Source organism: Lactuca serriola, chromosome 8 (genome assembly GCF_051521515.1).
Source record: "Lactuca serriola cultivar US96UC23 chromosome 8, Lser_US96UC23_V15, whole genome shotgun sequence".
NCBI classification, from domain to species: domain Eukaryota; kingdom Viridiplantae; phylum Streptophyta; class Magnoliopsida; order Asterales; family Asteraceae; genus Lactuca; species Lactuca serriola.
Window position 1 is genome coordinate 329849920 of NC_136415.1, and position 20153 is coordinate 329870072.

The following is a 20153-nucleotide window of genomic DNA, read 5'->3' on the forward strand; positions in this document are numbered from 1 at the left end:
TATCTCAAACACACATGTAACAAATAAAAGTTATACCTTCCAGCTACCAGTTATCCACTACCAACTATATGCTACCGGCTACACACTATCAGCTACACGCTACCAACTACACACTACCAGCTAACAATTAATTTTGCCAAACACGCTTTTAGTCTATATGGCTTTAGAAAAATATAGTATATATCCTCGAATATGCGAAAAAATATTATATTGTTATTGTGTCCAATAAAATTATTGTATGTTTTAATCAAGCCCAAAATAATACATGAGAACCAAAAATGGAAATGACATAGCATTATTAATGTTATTTTTTATGTTTACTTGGAAATGATAAATGAATTTCTAACCCAATACATCTTCCACTAGCCATTGATTGGGTTTTTGTAGGGGTTTCAAAACCGTTATGATTTGTTTTGCAGCAAGATTTGAGCTAATGAATTTTCTCAATCTTCAATGGTAATCTCTATTTTGTCTTCATCGTGTACTAATACGAATCCACTGTAATTCGAGAAATAGAGGATCTTCCAAGAGTTTAAAATTCAAATACCATTATTCATGATGATCAAAATACGATACCAAAACCCTATAAATAAGTGTTATCCGATAATTGTATCCAAAATAGAAGATACTAATAGATATCCTAGTTTTAAATAAAGATAACTTTTACCTAACGTAAATAAATAAGTGATGTTGTTGGCCAAATTGAAGAGTTGTATCATTACTCCACTCCCAAAAAAACACTTTCTCCTGAAGATGGAAATTTGGGTTCTACAATTGAATATTGCTTAAATTGTTTGGCATCTCCTAGATAGAATGTCAAAGGACAAGGTAAGTTAACATGATCTTTATTAATAATGAATTTTGGTTTTTAAATTTCCAATTATGAACAAATAAATGATAGGGTAAATTACATTTTTGTCCTTATGGTTAGTTAAATTGTATGGATATGATATATTCAACAGTTTGATTTTTTTTTTTTTTTTTTAAATTCTCGGTCCCTAAAACATCGTTTTGTCACTCTCAGTCCCTGACCTTTTAACTTAATGGGTCAGCTGTTGAGTTCCTAAAAAGTTGACCATTTTTCCCCTATCTTCTTCATCATTATGTTTGAGAAGCCTATTTAGAATCAAAACAAATCAACCGTTTTTGTCTTGCTAATTATCAACCCATTGCAACCTTACCCTTGAAAAAGACTTTGAAAATTTCTACAAATCTTGAAAGTGCTTTAAAATAAAAGTGGGTTGCTGTAATTGGTATAGCTTCAAAGTACAATACTATAATAACATGAAGTAAAATGAAAGTAGGAAGTAGTTATCAATGACTTTACATATATGTTTCAACTCATGTCATTTTGGCATACATTATTCTGCCTTAGCATTACCCGGACTCAATTTCTATGAAACTGTGATTTCATGGCTGATTTGTTGTATCAAGGTTGAAGTATGTGAAAAGGAGACATAATTCTAGAGAATCTGAGTTCGTTTTTTGGTGCATTTAAGAAGCAAAATGTGAATCGAAAATTGAACAAAATCATTTTCAAAACACACAGATCACATAAATTTAACTTAACTTACAATTAATGTATGATAAGAAATCATAATCTTCAAGTGTTCATAAGCATTAGTGTATTGCTTGAAACCCCACACTGTACGATTGTTGTTGGCCCATGGTCAAATTCAGGATCAATTAACAAAATTAAGTATATAATATTCACAGAATTAAGTATATAATATTTATTAAACAAATGAATTTTTTATTGTGTTATATGTCTATAAACTTTACAAATTGTAAATTAATTATTACATGTTATGTGGATTTTCCATCTGAAATAAATGACTAATAGATTAATTAATTATTAACAATCGGGAGCATGTGAAAACCCTTTTCGTGAGACAAATCATCCTCTGTTGTTGGTAGCCATTGCTTCTTCAATGCTTCTTATGACGATACTGAGAGTGGCACCGCTTTCCAGAGCTTTAACAGCCGCTTGATGAGCATGTTTATGCCATTTCAACAGATTGTAAGATTGCAAAACCGACCACCTTGCTTGATTTGACATCTATTTCAACACAACAATTAATAATAATAATAATAATAATAATAATAATAATAAAATCCAAAAACCTTACCTGTGCAACGGATAATGGTGGTTCCAAAAGCAAACAAATGCTCCTAAATAGATTTTCATCATTCTCTCCCCCCTCAGCCTCTCCATACACAAGAGCTTCTGCTGCTATCCCACCAAATAGCACCATGCAGTATCTATCTCAATTCTCAACAAAATATTAATATTTGTCAATTACACACACAGCAATAGCATAAGAAAAGAATATCTACCTGTCAAAGGCAATGCCACTGATTCGGCCTTCAGCAAGCTCGTTTTGAAGGTTCTCATCCCAAAACTGTGTCCCTGCCTACAATGCAATTCACACACACTAATTAATACCACTCAATTTTCCAATTTAACTTTTTTTTTTTATAATAAGCTATGCATTACCTGCCCTTGAATCCCCATCTGCATTGCAACAATAGGATCCAAAATTACTCCACGAATGGGGCATCCCATAAGATAAGCTGCGGGAAGTTCAAGTTAGTCAATCATTATTGTCTATAATCCAATCCCAACTATAGATTGCCCAAATCGATTGACTCACAAACAAGAAGATGTCCTGCTTCATGGACAAGAATGCGCCTCTTGTATGGAGGCCAATAACTTGATATTTGGGCGAGACAAGACCCGCCAAGAAATATGGAGTCTACCATGGCTGAACCCAATATTACTGCCAGTTGAGGTCTCAGATCGATTCCATGGTCTATCAGATATGATAACCCAGCAAAACATGCGATCAGAACAGCACTAGAGCTTCTAGAAAGACCCCACTTCTTTGGTGAAAGTTTCGAAACTGTAGAATCAATTGCAACAATAAAGAAATTTAATTTTTTATTTTTTAATCAACATGATCGATCATGTGAAAGGTACCTTCTAAACCAGTTGAAGATTCCAAAACGGTTGGTGTAACATCTCTCGGTCCCTCCAGAACTGCGGATTGTGAAAATAAGTAAATAAAGTGGTAATACAATATTAACATTAACAAATCTGGAATAAATAATAGGGAACTAAAAATATTACCAATACTGCGATACTTTCCGAAATAATTCAAGAAGCCCTTGTCCTTTAAAAAAGCATAAGCAGTACCAACAAGCCTCATATCATCGGCGTTTAAGCATGTATCCAATACTTGCCAATCCCTCTGCAACTGCAGCTCTCCCAAACCTTGTAATGGAATTGGAATTTCCTGGAGGAAACGAAGGGCTCGACCAAGATCTTTCTCTTTAACGGCTTCCTCATACTCTCTCCATTCTGTCAGCGCGGCTCTGGTTGTGATGCGCCGTAGCCGTAAACGATGGCTGCTTCCGCATGGATTAACTGGAAATAGTTCCGAGTAAAAGAAGTTAATCGTCCGCGAGATGCGGCAACATGGGTGTCTTTGTAAGGGAATAAGAGGCGCCGATGGAGTACATCGGGAAAGAATTAACATTGGAGCTCCGTTGTTGTCAATTCAACTGAATGATCTGGAAGGAAAAAAGGGGAGGAATTTTAACCTTTCTATTGGACTAGAGTGTTGATTTAGTTTTTTGAGCTTTCGGAAAAAACTTAGAACCAAAAAAAAAAAAAAAAAAAAAAAAAATTACGTTGGGAGTTTCTCGTTTCAGGAAAAAAAATGTTGAAGAAAAGAAAAAGTTTTTTAAACAAAAAGCTTTAAATTCATTTAACAAAAAGTTTTTTAAAATTTTAACAACATACTTTTTAAAATAAATAAAGAATATCCACACATTTGGTGATAATTAAATCTAAATATATTTTAATGATGATGATGATGTATTTATTTGAAACAAAATATATCTTATATGATTAAATATAAACAAATATTCTGGACCATATTCATGTATTTTCCATTTGTAATGTGTAAGCTTATTACTATTACTTAATCGTCAGTTTAGGTTAAAAGAGACAACACTTTTCAAGGTTGGCATTCATTTATTTCAAAGTAACGTCCACTTATAACCTTTGTTTATATCAATCAATTTATAGTTTATGAATTTTATTGAAAATTTAGTACAATAAAAATTCTCGCTTAATGCAAAATCTGTGAAATAAACTTAATTTTATCAATTATCCTAAATCTGCTGCTTTTTATTGAAACATGTCTTCAAATCCCTTACAAGTAATGTCGGCCAACGGATCACATGTGACTGGTAGGCCAACAATCATACAAAGTCATTTTTCCCATTAATGTTAAAAAAAAAAAAAAAAACAACCTTATGTGTGTTTGGTTATAGAAAATTTCAAAAACTGATTTGATTTCAGTTTTTCAAAGTTTTTTAAGAAAATGAAATTTTTCATTTTCCCAAATTAAATGTAAATTGGAAAAGTGGTTTTTAATGTTTTTCTTGCATTTCATTTTCTAAATTTTTCTAAAATATAAACCTTACAACACATCCATCCCTCACTTACACCCTCAACCCAATACCACACTCACACTCATCCTACATCAATCCTCACATCTACCTCACCGCCACCCACCACTACCACCCTACATCCACCCCAAGGCCAACTTTACTTCAATAGAAATTAAGCAAGGGTTTAGGATCCACTTAACCCAAATATTCATTAGTGATTCTTCATTCGGTATTCGCACACGCCACAAAAGAAAACATCAACCAAGCGATTGCCGACTCTTCTTCTTCCAATCTTCCTTATCCGCTTCTCTTTCTCTGATTCTCCATTCTCGGTAGAAACAATCATTACCAATCTGTAATATCAATTGGACACTGTGGTGGATCATTTGTTAAGTTTTTTTCATTTATGAATTATGATGTGGCTATAACTTTTGTAGATGCTCTAGTAGTCTAGTTTGTATGACAATATGTTCCAATTTCAACAATATGGTGTAAACATGATGTTCTTCTTGTTCTATGAAGGAACATTTATCTTTAAATTAAATGTGTAGTGCATTACCATTGAATCAGGTTCGGAACTAAATGTGTAGTACATTACTATTGAATCAGGGTTTATAAAATTACATATAGTAAATGCCAAAAAGCCCCAAATTGTTGGTTTGCTTAAAGCCCTCAAACCGGTTGAAAAATGATAGAAAATATACAACCAAACACGTCTTCTAATTTTCTAAAAGGAAAAAATGAAAAGGCCATTAGTTTCAACCAAACACGTTTTCCAAAATTTTCAATGAAAACTCGGTTCCATTTTTCAAAAACGTTTTATAGGAAAATGAAAACAATTTTCCACAACCAAAAACATCCTATATTATTCACAAAATACCTTTACAAATCATGCATCACAACTCAAAGTTCATTACCGGATAAAACAATACGATCTTCTAAACAACAAAAAAAAAATTATATTGTGCACAATACCAACAAACACATTACTTCAGGAAGAAGGATAGCAAATAAAATAACTTGTTGCAAGTGTTCCTTTCCTTTTCTATTGTGCACTCGTTTCCTTGCGTTATTTGATATGGTGGACTTAAATTTGTATCTATTCTCCTATCAATTTTTGGTTTTTCTCCCATCAAGATTGCTTCTAAATTGGCTGAATTTTCTCCTATCGTATCATTTAGTCTTCCTTTATTGTTGACGAATTGGATATTTGTAGTGAATTTCTTTTTTATTTTATTTCATATCCATTTTATAATCGTTTGTCTTATGTATTGTTTTTATATCCAAAAGCATTATGAATCATTTCTAACTTATCTATCACATCATTACACTTGCCACTTTTTTTTTCCACTCTTCGATTCATGTTTACACCAACTCTTTTATCCACTCTTCAATTCATGTTTACACCAACTCTTTTATCCACTCTTCAATTCATGTTTACATCAACTGTTGTTGTTATTTTGTTACTTATTAGCTTACATTTGATGGTTTAATCTCTTATCACAAATTTTATTATAACTTTCATGATATAGATTAATGATTGAACTTTTTTGTAATATAAGTCATTCGTATTATTTTTCAATATGACTATTACTATTGGTGGTGGTGGTGTATTTACTCCAAGATTCTCTTTTGTACAATCATTAAGAATGATATGTGTAACACTATGAAGGCTTAACAACTATATCATCAATGTAAGAGCAAAGTTGTATGAAATTTCGAAAATGAAGGTAGAATCTCATTAAATTCTACCCATACTCACTTGGCTATTTGAAAATACAGAGTAGTATGGAGAGAATGGTTTTTTTCTTTTATTCTTATGGCATGTGTGGGATGATTGTAGCATGGTGAAAGGAATTTTTAGCAACTAATATACTTCATACATAATTACATATAATTTATATTTGTAATGGGTTTTACTGTGGAATAATGATGCTGGAAAATTAATCTTGGCTAAATCACAAGACCAAAAACAACTATAGGAGACTCACGTTTTCAGATACCCAGGTAAAAAGACATTATCTTGCAACATTCTTTCAAATTCGTGAGTTTTATCATCCCTCACCTTAAGTGAAATCCTCTCTGGCTAAATAAAAGCCCCCAAATCATCAAAGTCCTATATTTCAAAACAATTTAAGTATAAGGAAAAGGGTTATACAAATAACCGCTAATGGAAGTTGATTACTATATATTGGAATTTCGCTAATTTTTTGACCAAAATGCTTCCTAATGAAAACTTTTTTTAAAAGTCAATAAAATGATCAAATAACAAATTGGGTGTCAAAAGGTTTGATCCCCCTTATCTTCACAAGAATATTAAGAATAATACTTCTGCAAGCTATCATGTTATCAAGTGAAGGCTGTTTCAATTGTTGAAGGTGCTAGCATTTGACTGAAATATTGACCGTGATGATAAGTTATTCTTTTCATTATGTGCCAGGGAGTAGAATGGAGGATTTTGGTGAAAATGGGTGATTGAGAAATAAGTAGGGAAGCTGCTGTGTAAGTATGAAGTATTTGTGATGAAAATGTCATTGGGTTTACATTTTGTCCTTCTCATGTGGGTTTTATTTTGTTGTTGGGGGTTGATTTGCATTTGGCCAGTTATTTTAACTCGACAATCTTGGTTTTTTTTTTCAATATGTCAATTTTGAAACATCATTCATATCATGTTTGACACAGGATCGAGACTATTGACATGTCAGAACAATCCTTTAACAGTTTAATGGAAACGGGAAGGTGACATTAAATATATAGCAGAAGTCTAACCTTCGTTGAAGAATCTGGGAAGATGATGAATGAATCCTCAGTCGACAGAGATGAATTAGGGTTTTGTTGTGTGGATGATGTAGTCGATTTTCCGTATTCAGGAAGTCGGTAACATCAATCATTGATCAGGGTTTTTTTATATGAGTGGATCCATCGGTCTTTGGATGTGAAACGGTATAAAAGAGGGAAAAAAAAAAAAGATACGTTTGCGTCGTTACGGAGATGGGTTACGTGGCCTGAAGCGAACCATGTAAACTGGATATAGGAGGCAAACCAAATTTCGTTGTGTTATCCGAATATATGGAAGCAGATATTAGGCTCAATTAAGGTTGCAACTTATAATAATCCTTACTTTATATATTAGGCTCAACTTCTGAAATCGACTCAACTTCTGAAAATGATTCATGACCCTAATACCATATTACAGTTTAGGGCAGAAAAGCATTTCATGGAGAATCAATTATAACAATTAGACAAAACTGCAAAAATATCCCTGTGGTATGTATTTTTTGGGAGTTTTAGTCCAAACCACGATTTTTTTGGATTGGTGGTCCTTTTGAGCTAGTTTCTTTGTGTTTTTGGTCCTTCAGTAAACTTAAAAGACTATTATGTCCTTCTGATATATTTTTTTATGTTTTTTCTATTTAATTTAAATAAAAAATAAAATAATTAACTAATTTGGGGCTCACATCTCTCTCTCACACACACACAGAATAAAGCACACATCTCATTTTTTTCTTTCGATCTCAACTTCAATGAATACGAAGAGCTGCTACCTCCGACGATCTTGAGACAGCCACCGCACCACCTGCTATCGCCCTCTGGTCCGGTATTGCACCCCACCACCATTGCTCCGCCACTACCTCCCCGTCTCACCTACGAACGTCACCGGTAACAAAAAAACGAGAACGGGACTGATGAGGCAAGGCATCCACCACCTCCGTCGGTCATTGCACCACCACTATTCTGCCACCAGCCCATTACTCCACCTAGGGGTGCAAACGAGCAAAGCTACTCACGAGCTACTCGGGATCGGCTCGTTAAAAGTTCAACTCGAAACCGGTTTTAAACGAGCCCAAGCCGAGCTCGAGCTTAAGATTAAGCTCGTTTATTAAACGAGCTTGAGCTCGAGCCTATGTAACTAAGCTCGATTAGGCTCGCGAGCCTAAACGAGCCTTTATAAAATACAATTTATTATTATTTTAATATATTAAAATAAAAACATATTTGGGAAATTATGGATTTCGGGTATTAGTAAACGAGATTCTTAACGAGCTTGAGTCGAGCTTAAGCTTATTTAGGCACATCAAACGAAAAATGAGCCGAGCCCGAGCCCAAGCCAAGCTTGTATAATTCTTTACGAGCTCGAGCCGAGCTCAGTAAAAGAAAGCTCGAGTTGAGCCGAGCTCGAGCTCGAGCCTCGTATAACTTAAACGAGCCCGAGCCGAGCCTGGCCAGACTCGGGCTCGGCTCGGCTCGTTTCCACCCCTAACTCCACCCTCCTCTCCCTTTCGACCGCTAAATGCAGAAGAGGGCGACGAGGTAGCTGGAGCCATCGCCAAACACCCATTGCCGCCCACTGCACGTCTCCACTTCCACCTTTGTTCACTTGCATCCTCGTCAACTTCCACCCTCGCCACCCTCGTTACCCATCCAGTTGTGGTGCCCAAATTATTAAACCATGTTCCCAAATAAAAGACTGCTCTGACTCTTCCAAAACCCATAAAACAAAATCGAGTGTGAGTGTGTCTTTTAAATTTTCAGTGTGTGTGTGTGTATTCTACCCCCTCCATTTACAGCTGTTGAGTTAGCATACTCTACAATCAAACAGTATCTGGAGACAATCCTGCAAGATCCATACACCAACATCTGAGATCTTTATTTTATTACACGAAAATCAAGAAATTGAAACATTTAGAAACTAGCTTGTAAGAAATTGATACGAGGGGAGGAAGGAGTAAGGGTCGGGGATGTTTGGGGCTCCTGTACTCGACAAAATAAAAACGGTGGTGGTGGGTTTTTACCATGGCAGCGGGGAGAGACGGAGGGAGTTGCACGTCTCCGCTTCCACCTTTGTTCACTTGCATCCTCGTCAACTTCCACCCTCACCACCCTCGTTACCCCATCCAATTGTGGTGCCCAAATTGTTAAACCATGTTCCCAAATAAAAGACTGCTCCGACTCTTCTAAAATCCATCAAACAAAATCGAGTGTGAGTGTGTCTTTTAAATTTTCATTGTGTGTGTGTATTCTACCCCCTCCATTTACAGTTGTTGAGTTAGCATACTCTACAATCAAACAGTATCTGGAGACAATCCTGCAAGATTCATACACCAACATCTTAGATCTTTATTTTATTATACGAAAATCAAGAAATTGAAACATTTAGAAACTAGCTTGTAAGAAATTGATACGAGGGGAGGAAGGAGTATGGGTCGGGGATGTTTGGGGCTCCTGTACTTGACAAAATAAAAACGGTGGTGGTGGGTTTTTACCATGGCAGCGAGGAGAGACGGAGGGAGCTGCTCTGATGGCCAGCAATGGTGGTTCTTGGTTGTAAGTGAAGAAGAAGGAAGGGGAATGTTGGTCTGGAGAGAGAGAGAGAGAGAGAGAGAGAGAGAGAGAGAGAGAGAGAGAGAGAGAGAGAGAGAGAGAGAGAGAGAGAGAGAGAGAGAGAGAGAGAGAGAGAGAGGTATGTAGACCTTTATTTTTATTTTATATATATAAATACTTATAGGAAAATAAAAGAAAATTGGAAAATAAATATAATAAGGCCAATTTAGTATTTTCAATTTACCGAAGGACCAAAATCACAAACAAACTACCTCAAAATGACCACCAATCCAAAAAAATCATAGTTTGAACTAAATCCCAAAAAAAGACATACCACAAAGACCATTTTTCCAATTTTGTATAACAATTACTGAGTAAGTACAAAATATATACAAGGGATCAATAAATAACCGAGTAGAAAAAGTATTTTTTAAATTTGTAGTAGTATTTTAGTTTTGTCGAGTTTCAGTTTCAAGGTTCAAGTTTTGTTTCTCCTTCATTTTTGTTCTTGTCATTTGTTTATTTTGTATTTTCATGTAGGTCCATATAACAAAATTTGTTTCCACAAAACTAAAGTTTATTATTGAGAAAAATTCACGGGCATATGTTACACTTCATTATTGAGAAAGAACATATCGTATGAAAATTGGATATTCATCTAGTTATATTCCAACTCTTTTATCTTCTCATGTAACAATTGAGATACTTCATTTTTCAGATACAACCATGATTATACACATCAAAGATTAGGAGTTTAAAACTAAAATACACAGCTGCTAAAGCTCTTCTTTTATAACATATCATAATACATGGTAACGATCCAAATCAAGAAAATGGTACATATATTATTATTATTATTATTATTATTAAAAGCCATGGGGAAGGGTGGATCTAGAGATCAATTTTGGCTGCTAAATACCATGAATGCATTGCAAGACTACCAAAAGACATGATGTTAGCTAGAGATGAGAGTCCATGAATCATCCCAAACTTCTTGTTCATTGCTGCTAGCTTTGGGTTGACCTTTGCAACTTCCTTGTTCTTTGTCCACCCAACTTCTTCTCCAATGTTTGACTCTCTCTCCAGCTTGTGCCTTTGTTTCATCATCTGCATCCACAAATTTGTCTCTCAGAAAACAATAGTCTTTCCATCTACATTTGTCTACATCTATTACTTAATGTGTCAGCGTGTGATGATGATGATGATGGATTTGTCAATGTCACTAAAGCAAAATTTCCTTTAAAGAAGAACATTAAACATAGAGCTAAATGCATGAGGACTAATATAGTAATATGCCAGTGGCTCCAGCTACAGCTATAATGCTATATCATAATATACCGAAAGGTAAGGTGCTATTGAGATTAGGTTATAGGCATGAAATGATAGTTGAAGTTACTTACCTCAATGGTCATGGGAGTAAAGACAAAAAGATTGGTGAGATTGAAGACAAAAGCAGAGACCAAAAACCCAAGCTGATACTTCTCAGCAGTTGATGAAGACTTCCATGGATGTGTATAACCAAAACAACCCACAGTCACCGCACAGCATATCCCAACCATCATAAAGTACGCCGGAAACATCTTGCTTTGCAGATTCCCAAACTGATGCCTTGGCAAATTCCTATGGAAATTGCTCTTTTAAGTTATTAATTTCGAAAACCTAAGGTCGACTCCGAGCTAGGGCACACGCTCATGTAAAATTTCAAAACAACATGAACATAAAAACGAAGTTTGGGGACCTAAACTTTTCATGAGCAAGTTTGGTAAAATAATTTATTATAAGGTATGTGCCAATCAAATCGATATGAAGGAATATTTACTTGAACATGATGATGCCGCCGATGAAGGTGACCCAAAGAGCTGCGCCCCAGGCGGTGGAGAAACATAGGAGATGTGCAAGTTTGACGAACGATGTGATCTTTGCTGATTTTGATCCGAACGTTTCCGGCGAAAATATGACTCCGATTGCCAAGAAGGCAACCGCTGTGAGAAATCGTGTCATCCAAGCCATGATCTTAGCGACTGACTGAAGTTTGTGAAATGAATTGAATAGATGGAAATTTACACAAAATGTAATGTGAAGGGTAAAGGATTAAACCTCACCTAACACTCAGCTGGGGGTGCTAAATGTTAATTGCTAAGCCAATCGTAATAATACATACCATCGGAGGAGGACCTTACCTGCCGAGATTTTGCTAAAATGCCCCTAAAGTTTTTCAGGCTTACATTAAACACCCCTTTCTCTCTCCTTGGCCTTGTTTGTTAAGTAGCACCAGTTAAAATATGATGACCGTTTACTTGTTTCAAAAGTGACTCATTTTTTTTTTATCTTTCTGCTATTTAGAAAACGTAAGTGTTCTTTAAAAGAAACATCACATTCAATTTATTTCAATCTATTTCATCCAATCCTGGTTTATGTTTCAAAAACAACCTTATAATTTTGGACAGTTTATATCCTAATCCCTAGTGTCTTGATCTTTTCATCTAAGGAGATAAAATTAAAGAAAAGTAGAAATATTCGCACGCTTTATGACTATAATTGTTATATCTAGGAATTATCGGGGTACTATAATGATAATACAAATATTGTCAGGGGGTAGCTGGGATCTTATAAACAATTAGCCCTGGTGGTCAAAAATAGAGTATAACGACGAGCGGTCTTCTAGAAGACAAGGTCATACTACAACTTCTACAATCAGGGGCGTTTGGATTCGAGTTTAAAAACAAATAACTTTTTTTTCGTTCTTTAATAGAAGTGTTTGGCTAATATCACAAAATATATTAGGCCGGACAGAACGGGTGCGGGGAGACAAAGCGGGAGTCTTCCCGTCCGGCGGAACACCGCACCGTTGGCGCGGGGAAGGTGTGTGCGGGAAACAAAGAGGGCGCTCTCTCTCTATTGTTGTGATTGGCCGATTTTTTCTTTTTTTTTTTTTTTTTGAAAAAATATCGTTGATTAACAGTAAAAAGTGATTTTTTTTTTTGGCTGTAACGGCTATTTTCTTTTTATTTCCTTTTTCTATCTTTTTACAACTACTATAAATATATACACATAACTCTTAAACATATCACGCTATTCTCTATTCTCTCTACTTTATATCAACAAAAAAAAAATGAATCCCGACAAGTAAACCCCAAGTTCCGATCGACGGAAAAAAAGTCATGGTTCGAGTATAAACATCCCTCCTCGCAACATTTTTGCTATCGATTCATCTCAGCAAGGAGTTTACCGCCCCCAACTCGATGCTCTCATTCAATCTCCACTACAATTTCAATACCAAAATGTTGGCCAATATTACCCGATGCAAGTTCCAAATGTTCTGTCGCAAATGTTTTCAAACTTTGTTGTGTTTTCGGATCAACAATCGCCAAATCAACCTCAACCCCAAACTCAAACCGAAACTCAAACCCAAACCCAACACCACCACCAACTTGTCAATGAATCGGATGACGCGGAAGAAGAAGACATGGTTCCCGAAACTCAACCAACACCACCACCACAAAGACGTAAAGGGAAAAAACAAGTGCGCGAGGGTGTCGCACAACCGGAAGACAAAAGTCGACACTATGGGTTCCACACGAAGAGCTAGTTTTGGTCAAAGCTTGGGTTGATATTTCTGAAGATTCGATTCAGGGAAACGCACAACCGAGAGAATATTTTTGGTTTCGCATTTTAGAACGATTTCAAGAAGAGCTAGGAAAATGTGACGACTACCGTACGAAAAATCAACTTAACTCGAACTTTCGAGAAATAGCAAAGGGGGTTTCAAAAATTAACGGGTCGTACAACAACCTAAAAACCCAACGAAAAAGCGGCCAAGGCGACGAAAAAATACTTCAAGAAACGTTGCAGTTTTACCTTGAGAAAGTCGGAAAACCATTCAAGTGGCACGATTGTTGGAAATTATTGGTCTGAAGTCCTAGGTGGAAAAAATACGAGCGGGATTTTATTTTTGGAGTCCAACTATCAAAGCGAACGAAAACGAGCTCTAGTGGTTACACAATCTCCTCCGATGCTCGGGTCGGTCTAGATTTAAATCAGGACGACGAACTCGAGCTAGAAGAACTTTAACGCCCAATGGGTAAGGACAAAGCGAAGAGAAAGGGAAAAGGGACTTCTTCGAGTGCATATGATTTCAACGTGGACATTGACGAAATGCGGAAGATAACATCGTCGTTTGATTGATATAATCTAAATTTCTCCGAACCTTTGGCTTTCGACAAAGAAAAAGAAGAAATAAGGAAAAATGAGCGGACGGAGAGACAAGAAATGGAAGACATGAAGTTTTTGATGGAAAACGTCGATCATCTCTCGGGACCGGCTCTCGAGCTCGTAATGAAGAAGAGGGAAAAAAATTTGAAAAAATATTTTCCGTAGGTCATTGGTGGTTTGTTTGATTTTTAGTTTATGTGTGTGTGTGTGTGTTTTTTTAATTTTCTACTTTTTTATAATTTAGGTTTAATGTAAGTTTTATTTAAATTAATGAAATGCTTTTTATTTTTAATTAAGTTTTATGTTTAGTATTAATTTAAAAATAATTCATAACAAAAAAATTAATTTTATTTAAAATAAAAAAAAATTAAAAAAAAAAGTGAGGGAATGGTTTCCCTCCCACTCCTTGGCTTTTAGGTGAGGGAAAGAGGGGTATGACCCACAAAAAGTGAGGGAAGCTTCCCTCCCACTCCTTCCAGTCTTACTGAGTTACTGGTAATTGTAGGGCTGGCAATTCTCGACACGACACGCGACACGACCCGCGACACGACACGAAATAAATGGGTTTGGGTTGAGTTTTTCAACCCGCCAACCCGCTAACCCACTAACCCACCAACCCGTTTATTAAACGGGTCATATATGGGTTACTCAAAAAATAAACGGGTTGACCCGCCAACCCGTTTATATTCTTAATAAAAAAAATTTATTTTATTTTTAAATGTATTTATGTATCAAGTATTAATATTTAATAAGTATTATATAATATATACCATTGATTGATAGACCATTTGACTGTTTTGACATTTTGACTCGTGGTGGATGGTCTAAGGTCGTGAGTCGTAACCTAAAAGGCTAAGTCTGTAACATGTTTCTATGAATGTTTTTAATTTTCATTTAGATATTTAAGACTTAAATGTCTAAAATTCGGACCCACAAACCCAAATCTAACCCACGAACCCGCCAACCTATGAACCCGTATAAATAAATGGGTTGGCGGGTCATATATGGGTGTATGTTCCAAACCCGCAAACCCGTTAACCCGCGACACGCCAACCCGAACACGACACGATTGTCGGGCCTAAGTAATTGCATATAAACAGGTTTGTCAAATGTTAGTAAAAATGGAGTATAAAAGACAATTGATATTCTAGAAGACAAGGTCATGTTATTTATTTATTTTTATTTTTTTTGACAAAGTTTTTATCAAATAGTTTAAAAAAATTTTAAAAAAATTAATTCAACTTTTATATATCTTAAATGTTTGTATAAGCTCGCTCCTACTCTATAATTTATTATTTACTAACATATACTATATTTTTGAAGAAAAAAATATTACTTGACATTATAATTAAAATAAATCGAAACATTACAATGTGAATATAAAAACGTTACTTGATAAAATTTACACCTATGTAGTTAAGTTTAAAAAAATGATAATAACCGCAATATTTTATAATATTTTATATTTTTGTATTTTGGAAATATTCACAACTAATTTTAATTTATAGACAGAATTACATAAATGGCCTATATAGTTGGCATAAAAGACCAATGTAGTCCTTATAAGGAATTTTGGAGCGTATGGTCCCTGTTGCTACGAATTGTTGCACGAACAACCCTAACGACCGACTCCTTGTCCTATTACTATAAAATATAAACCTAAAATAAGCCCAAGTATGTTGACCATAAGTTTTTGTTTAAGTTATTATAAAGTTTTACCGCTCGCAATTTGATACTAGTCAATCACAAAACCATTTCAATTTCATTTAGACCGTGTGATATGGACAACGCCATACGGCGTTACGCTGAGGTGGCAGCGCCCATAACAGCGACATAACGCCGAAACATTGCCTTAACACCTTGTTATGAGGCGTTACGCGATGATGCGTTACCATGGTAACGGATTCTAGCGTGTTATTTTTCGACCATTTCACTTTCACACCCGTTGAAAAATGGTAATATTACCGTTTAAAAACGGTAAGTTCAGAAAAAATACTAATTAATTTTTTGTAAAACTATATCAATACATATATACCTTATTCTACACTTCTATTTCTCTATATCTATCTCTATTTCTTTTATCATTCAAAACACAAAAAACCATTATGGATCAAAACCCGAATACTCTTCCTTCGAACACAAACACATCTATTCCATTAGGTTTTGTGGGATACGAGGGATACATGAACCTTCTAAACTCCCAAAACTCATCACAACTAATTTTTTGTAAAACTATATCAATACATATATACCTTATTCTACACTTCTATTTCTCTATATCTATCTCTATTTTTTTTATCATTCAAAACACAAAAGACCATTATGGATCAAAACCCGAATACTCCTCCTACGAACACAAACACATCTATTCCATTAGGTTTTGTGGGATACGAGGGATACATGAACATTCTAAACTCCCAAAACTCATCACAACTTCCATATTCCGACAATTCTTTCAATCCCGAATCACCCCCACTACAATTCTCTACCTCGCCTTTTATGCAAGAAAATGCAAACATTCAACAAAACCTTTTTAACACATTCGGTCTCATGCGACAAACAGTCACACAACCTCCACCCATGCAAGAAATGGTTGTCGAGACGCAAGCCAGGGGTAGTCAAAAAGCATCGGGAAAAAAGGGGGATCAACAAAGAAAGGGAAAGAGGTCGTTGTCGGGGTGGAGCAAACAGAAGCACCTCCAACATGGTGGACATCGAAGGAAGAACATGCGTTGGCGGTGGATTGGTGCGGGACTTCAAAACAACCAACTTTGGGAAACGATATGTGGAGAGTTGCTTTTTGGGAAGTCGTGATCGTCAAATTCCGCACAATTTTGAACAAGAATTACACATATCGCAATCACAATATGCTTAGTGGCAAATGGACTCAAATTAGTCGAAAGTACACCAAATTCAATTTCATATACAACAAACGTTCTTCGCAACATCAAAGTGGTACCAATGAGTTTGATGTGTTTAGAGTCGCGAGGGAGGAATATCACGTGCAAATGGGTCACGTATTTGAGTATGAAAAAGTTTGGGAGATCGTGAGGAAATATTCAAAATGGATGAAAACGCCAACATCATCGGAACAACAATCAAAGAGGTCTCATGGTTCGGGTTCAGTTGACATTTCCGACGACACACGAACATCGACCTCAACGCGGACAACGATGAGACCTAGACGAGTTTGACGACATCGATGAAATCTCTCTGCCACGACGACCGATGGAGCGCGACAAAGCGAAGCGCACTCAACGACATGCGGAGGATAATGAAAGTCGGTTTCAAGAGCACGAGGAAATGAGAAAAAAAAATGACGCCCACACTGAAATCGCAAATAAAAGATATGAATTGCAACGGGAGCATTTGGATTTCCTTCGTCAAGAATCCGAACAAGATCGCATATCAAAGGATTTGAAAATTTGCCATCGAGACGAGCTGAAGTGATACGGATGATGAAGGCAAAGATCGAGAGCAAATACTTGAACGACGAATAGTTTATCGGTGTTTTTCTTAATTATTAGGACTATCGTGTGTTTTTTGTTCAATGTTTTTTTTTGCTTTGTAATGTTTTTTTTAAGTTTGTATATGGTATTTTTAATTTACTACCTAATGAAATTATGTTTTATTAATTTATATGTTTTTATAGATATATGACCTAAATAAAAAATTAAGCAAATTAGAAATATAAGAAGTAAATAAAACAAATTAGAATAATATAAATTAAAAACATCAAAATAAATAAATAAATAAATAAATAAATAAATAAATAATAGTATATGTTATCTCATGTTATTTGGTGTTATCCATTTCCACTTTTGATGTTATAACACCAAATTATGACTAGAATGATGAAGTGGATACTTTGGGTGTGGTAACATGTAATAAAATGTTATTCACACCTAGTAGTCTTATCACCACATCCAACCCTTGACCTTCAATATCGAATCAATAAATCAAAGTTCTCCACCCAGAAATCGAACCATTGGACGTCTACGGTTGCATCGTGGGTAAGGGGTGAGGCTGTGAACTTCTCAAGTTCAGTAATATCCATGGATTCACTCTAGAAACTCATTGGAAAGTACATCGTTAAGAGACTAGACAGTGAACTTCTCTGGCGAAGGAGAGATAAAAGGGGCGAGTGAAAGAGTATGTGATGGAGAGGGTGAGAAAGAAGAAAGAAAGAAAGAGTTCAGGCAGATCATGTAAGGAAGATGTCAATTAGATGGAGGCATGTGGGATGTAGCCGATGGACAATGAGAGAAAAGGCCGAGAGGGTTAGGAAAATACAGTAACGGGTTTTTTTTTTTACTTTCTTGAGAGAAAAAGAGAGAGAGAGAGAGAGAGAGAGAGAGGGTTTTGGTGAGATTTTATTTTTTATTTTTTATTTTTTATTCTTAATTAGTTAAATACCAAAATAAATAAAGAAATATAAAAAATAAATGAAAAGGGCAAAATCGAATTTTCAAGTGTATCAGGGACCAAAAACCTAGAAAAACTTTGATTTTGGACTTTCCATGCAAGTTGAAAACTTTTTGGACCCTATCCAAAGTTTTTTGAATACCATAGGGACCAAATTTGTAGTTTTGTCAACATTTCTAGTTGCGGGGGTTAAGTGACCTACTCGTCGAGTCGGGAGCCCAACTCGGCGAGTAGGGCTGTCTGGACGAAACCCTAATATTTAGGGTTTGCACCCTATTTAAACACCTTAAGTGGTTCCCTTTACAGCCTCCAACACCCTCAGACCACCCCCACGAAACCCTAACCGTTTTGGAGTGATTTTGAGCTCTTTGTGTCATTTTGTGCAAGTTAGAAGGTTGAAGAGAATAAGAATGAGCTTGGGATTTCAGAAGGAGCAAGGAGATTCAGAGGTTTTGCTTCATTTCCTATTTATTAGAGGTAAAAAGACCAAGCCTTGCCTCTCCTTTCATTAGATACTCTTTTTGGAGTAACTTAGGGTTTTTGGAAGCTATTTTGGAGTCATTCTTGGATGCAACCACGATTTTGGGTTAAGAACTTCAGATTTGGAACCATTAGGGATTCCTATGGCATAAATGTGCCACCTTTATCCCCATAAGAACCCCATGCACCATATTAACCCCATTTTAGAGCCTTTTGAGCCAAAAACCCCATGCATGGACATCAAGTTCGTAACTTTACCTATAATATGGACCCTAGGAGGTCAGATCTATGGTTTAGATGCCTTGAGACCCACTAAAATTGACTGTATAGTTTTGGACAAAGAGGGACTCAGCGAGTCGCTAAGGTGACTCGGCGAGTCGGGTCACAGTTTTCCCCAAAATGACTTATGGAAGTGGTCTTTGGTTGAGTTAAAGGAAAACTCACCCTGTTGGGGTTAGTTATGGACTTGAAGATCAAAGGACTCGACGAGTTCAAGGAGAACTCAGCAAGTCATAGAGTAACACCTTCATACGGATGAAGATGAACTCGACGAGTTCAAGGATGAACTCGGCAAGTCAGTTGAAGAAGGTCTCGATGTTTGTTGAAGGCGAACTCGTCGAGCTGTTGCTATACTCGGCGAGTAGGGAGGGGGTTGTAGCATTTTGACGACGTGGGGACTCGACGAGTTGATGGACCAACTCGGCGAGTCTAGTCAACCAGATGTTGACTTTGACCAGGTTTTTGACCTTGACTTTGACTTGGACTTGAGTTGACCCTTGTGAGAGTTATGAATATGAAATGGTAATGTGGAAAGGATGTTGTGTAGAAATTGAGGAGTCAAGAAGAGTTGATTTTCATACCAAGGACAGTGCAGACACTACATGACATTAAGGTAAGTTACCTTCCAGTAAAGGTGGGTCTACGGCCACAATGTCGGCCCACCAGCAGGAGTTGTCTTTACATGATTGTCTTTGTGATAATTGTCTAGGTTTGCTACTACCTAATGTGTCTTATGTGCCAGTATGATATGTTATATGCGATAGTGGTAGTAGGAGGGGAATAGTCCCCCGATTCGGTTGTTAGGACCGAAGGGTAGGTCGAACACCCCAAATATGTCTGAAAACTTGATTATGATATGTTATTATGTGATAGTGGTAGGGGTGAAATAGTCCCCGTGGCCGGTTGAGATAGACCGGAGGGTGGGCGGGCACCCCATAATGGCCTGACACGGGTAGGTCAGCACCCCATAATGG

The 20153-nt window shown here is 36.2% G+C and overlaps 2 protein-coding genes across 10 annotated transcripts; both read right to left on the reverse strand.

Annotated features, from left to right (window-relative positions):
* Positions 1-1732: 1732 nt before the first annotated feature.
* LOC145065746 (ATP-dependent zinc metalloprotease) lies at positions 1733-7547 on the reverse strand. 9 transcript variants are annotated; one of them, XM_079012810.1, is made up of 10 exons: positions 7231-7547; positions 6527-6577; positions 4662-4814; positions 3131-3573; positions 2981-3040; positions 2655-2903; positions 2498-2574; positions 2338-2414; positions 2130-2262; positions 1733-2059 (listed from the first exon to the last, which is right to left on the reverse strand). In XM_079012810.1, the coding sequence occupies exons 4-10, from the start codon at positions 3537-3539 to the stop codon at positions 1898-1900; spliced, it is 1167 nt and encodes a 388-aa protein (XP_078868936.1). In that variant the 5' UTR covers positions 3540-3573; positions 4662-4814; positions 6527-6577; positions 7231-7547; the 3' UTR covers positions 1733-1897. The 9 variants fall into 9 exon arrangements, with proteins under 9 accessions (XP_078868936.1, XP_078868937.1, XP_078868932.1 ...); XM_079012811.1 differs by having other exon boundaries at positions 4662-4833; XM_079012806.1 differs by having other exon boundaries at positions 6453-6577.
* Positions 7548-10536: 2989 nt separating this feature from the next.
* LOC145070050 (Late embryogenesis abundant protein (LEA) family protein) lies at positions 10537-11914 on the reverse strand. The gene is made up of 3 exons (XM_079016970.1): positions 11603-11914; positions 11184-11403; positions 10537-10890 (listed from the first exon to the last, which is right to left on the reverse strand). The coding sequence occupies exons 1-3, from the start codon at positions 11791-11793 to the stop codon at positions 10675-10677; spliced, it is 627 nt and encodes a 208-aa protein (XP_078873096.1). The 5' UTR covers positions 11794-11914; the 3' UTR covers positions 10537-10674.
* Between the last annotated feature and the right edge of the window lie 8239 nt (positions 11915-20153).

Coding starts and splice junctions, on each gene's coding strand:
- LOC145070050 (XM_079016970.1), bottom strand. CDS start 11,793: ATGGCTTGGATGACACGATTTCTCACAGCGGTTGCCTTCTTGGCAATC. Junction 11,404..11,602: donor GGCGGCATCATCATGTTCAA/GTAAATATTCCT, acceptor CAATTTCCATAG/GAATTTGCCAAGGCATCAGT. Junction 10,891..11,183: donor TTACTCCCATGACCATTGAG/GTAAGTAACTTC, acceptor TTGTGGATGCAG/ATGATGAAACAAAGGCACAA.
- LOC145065746 (XM_079012813.1), bottom strand. CDS start 3,539: ATGTTAATTCTTTCCCGATGTACTCCATCGGCGCCTCTTATTCCCTTA. Junction 2,575..2,654: donor AGCAGGACATCTTCTTGTTT/GTGAGTCAATCG, acceptor AACTTCCCGCAG/CTTATCTTATGGGATGCCCC. Junction 2,060..2,129: donor CACCATTATCCGTTGCACAG/GTAAGGTTTTTG, acceptor GTGTTGAAATAG/ATGTCAAATCAAGCAAGGTG.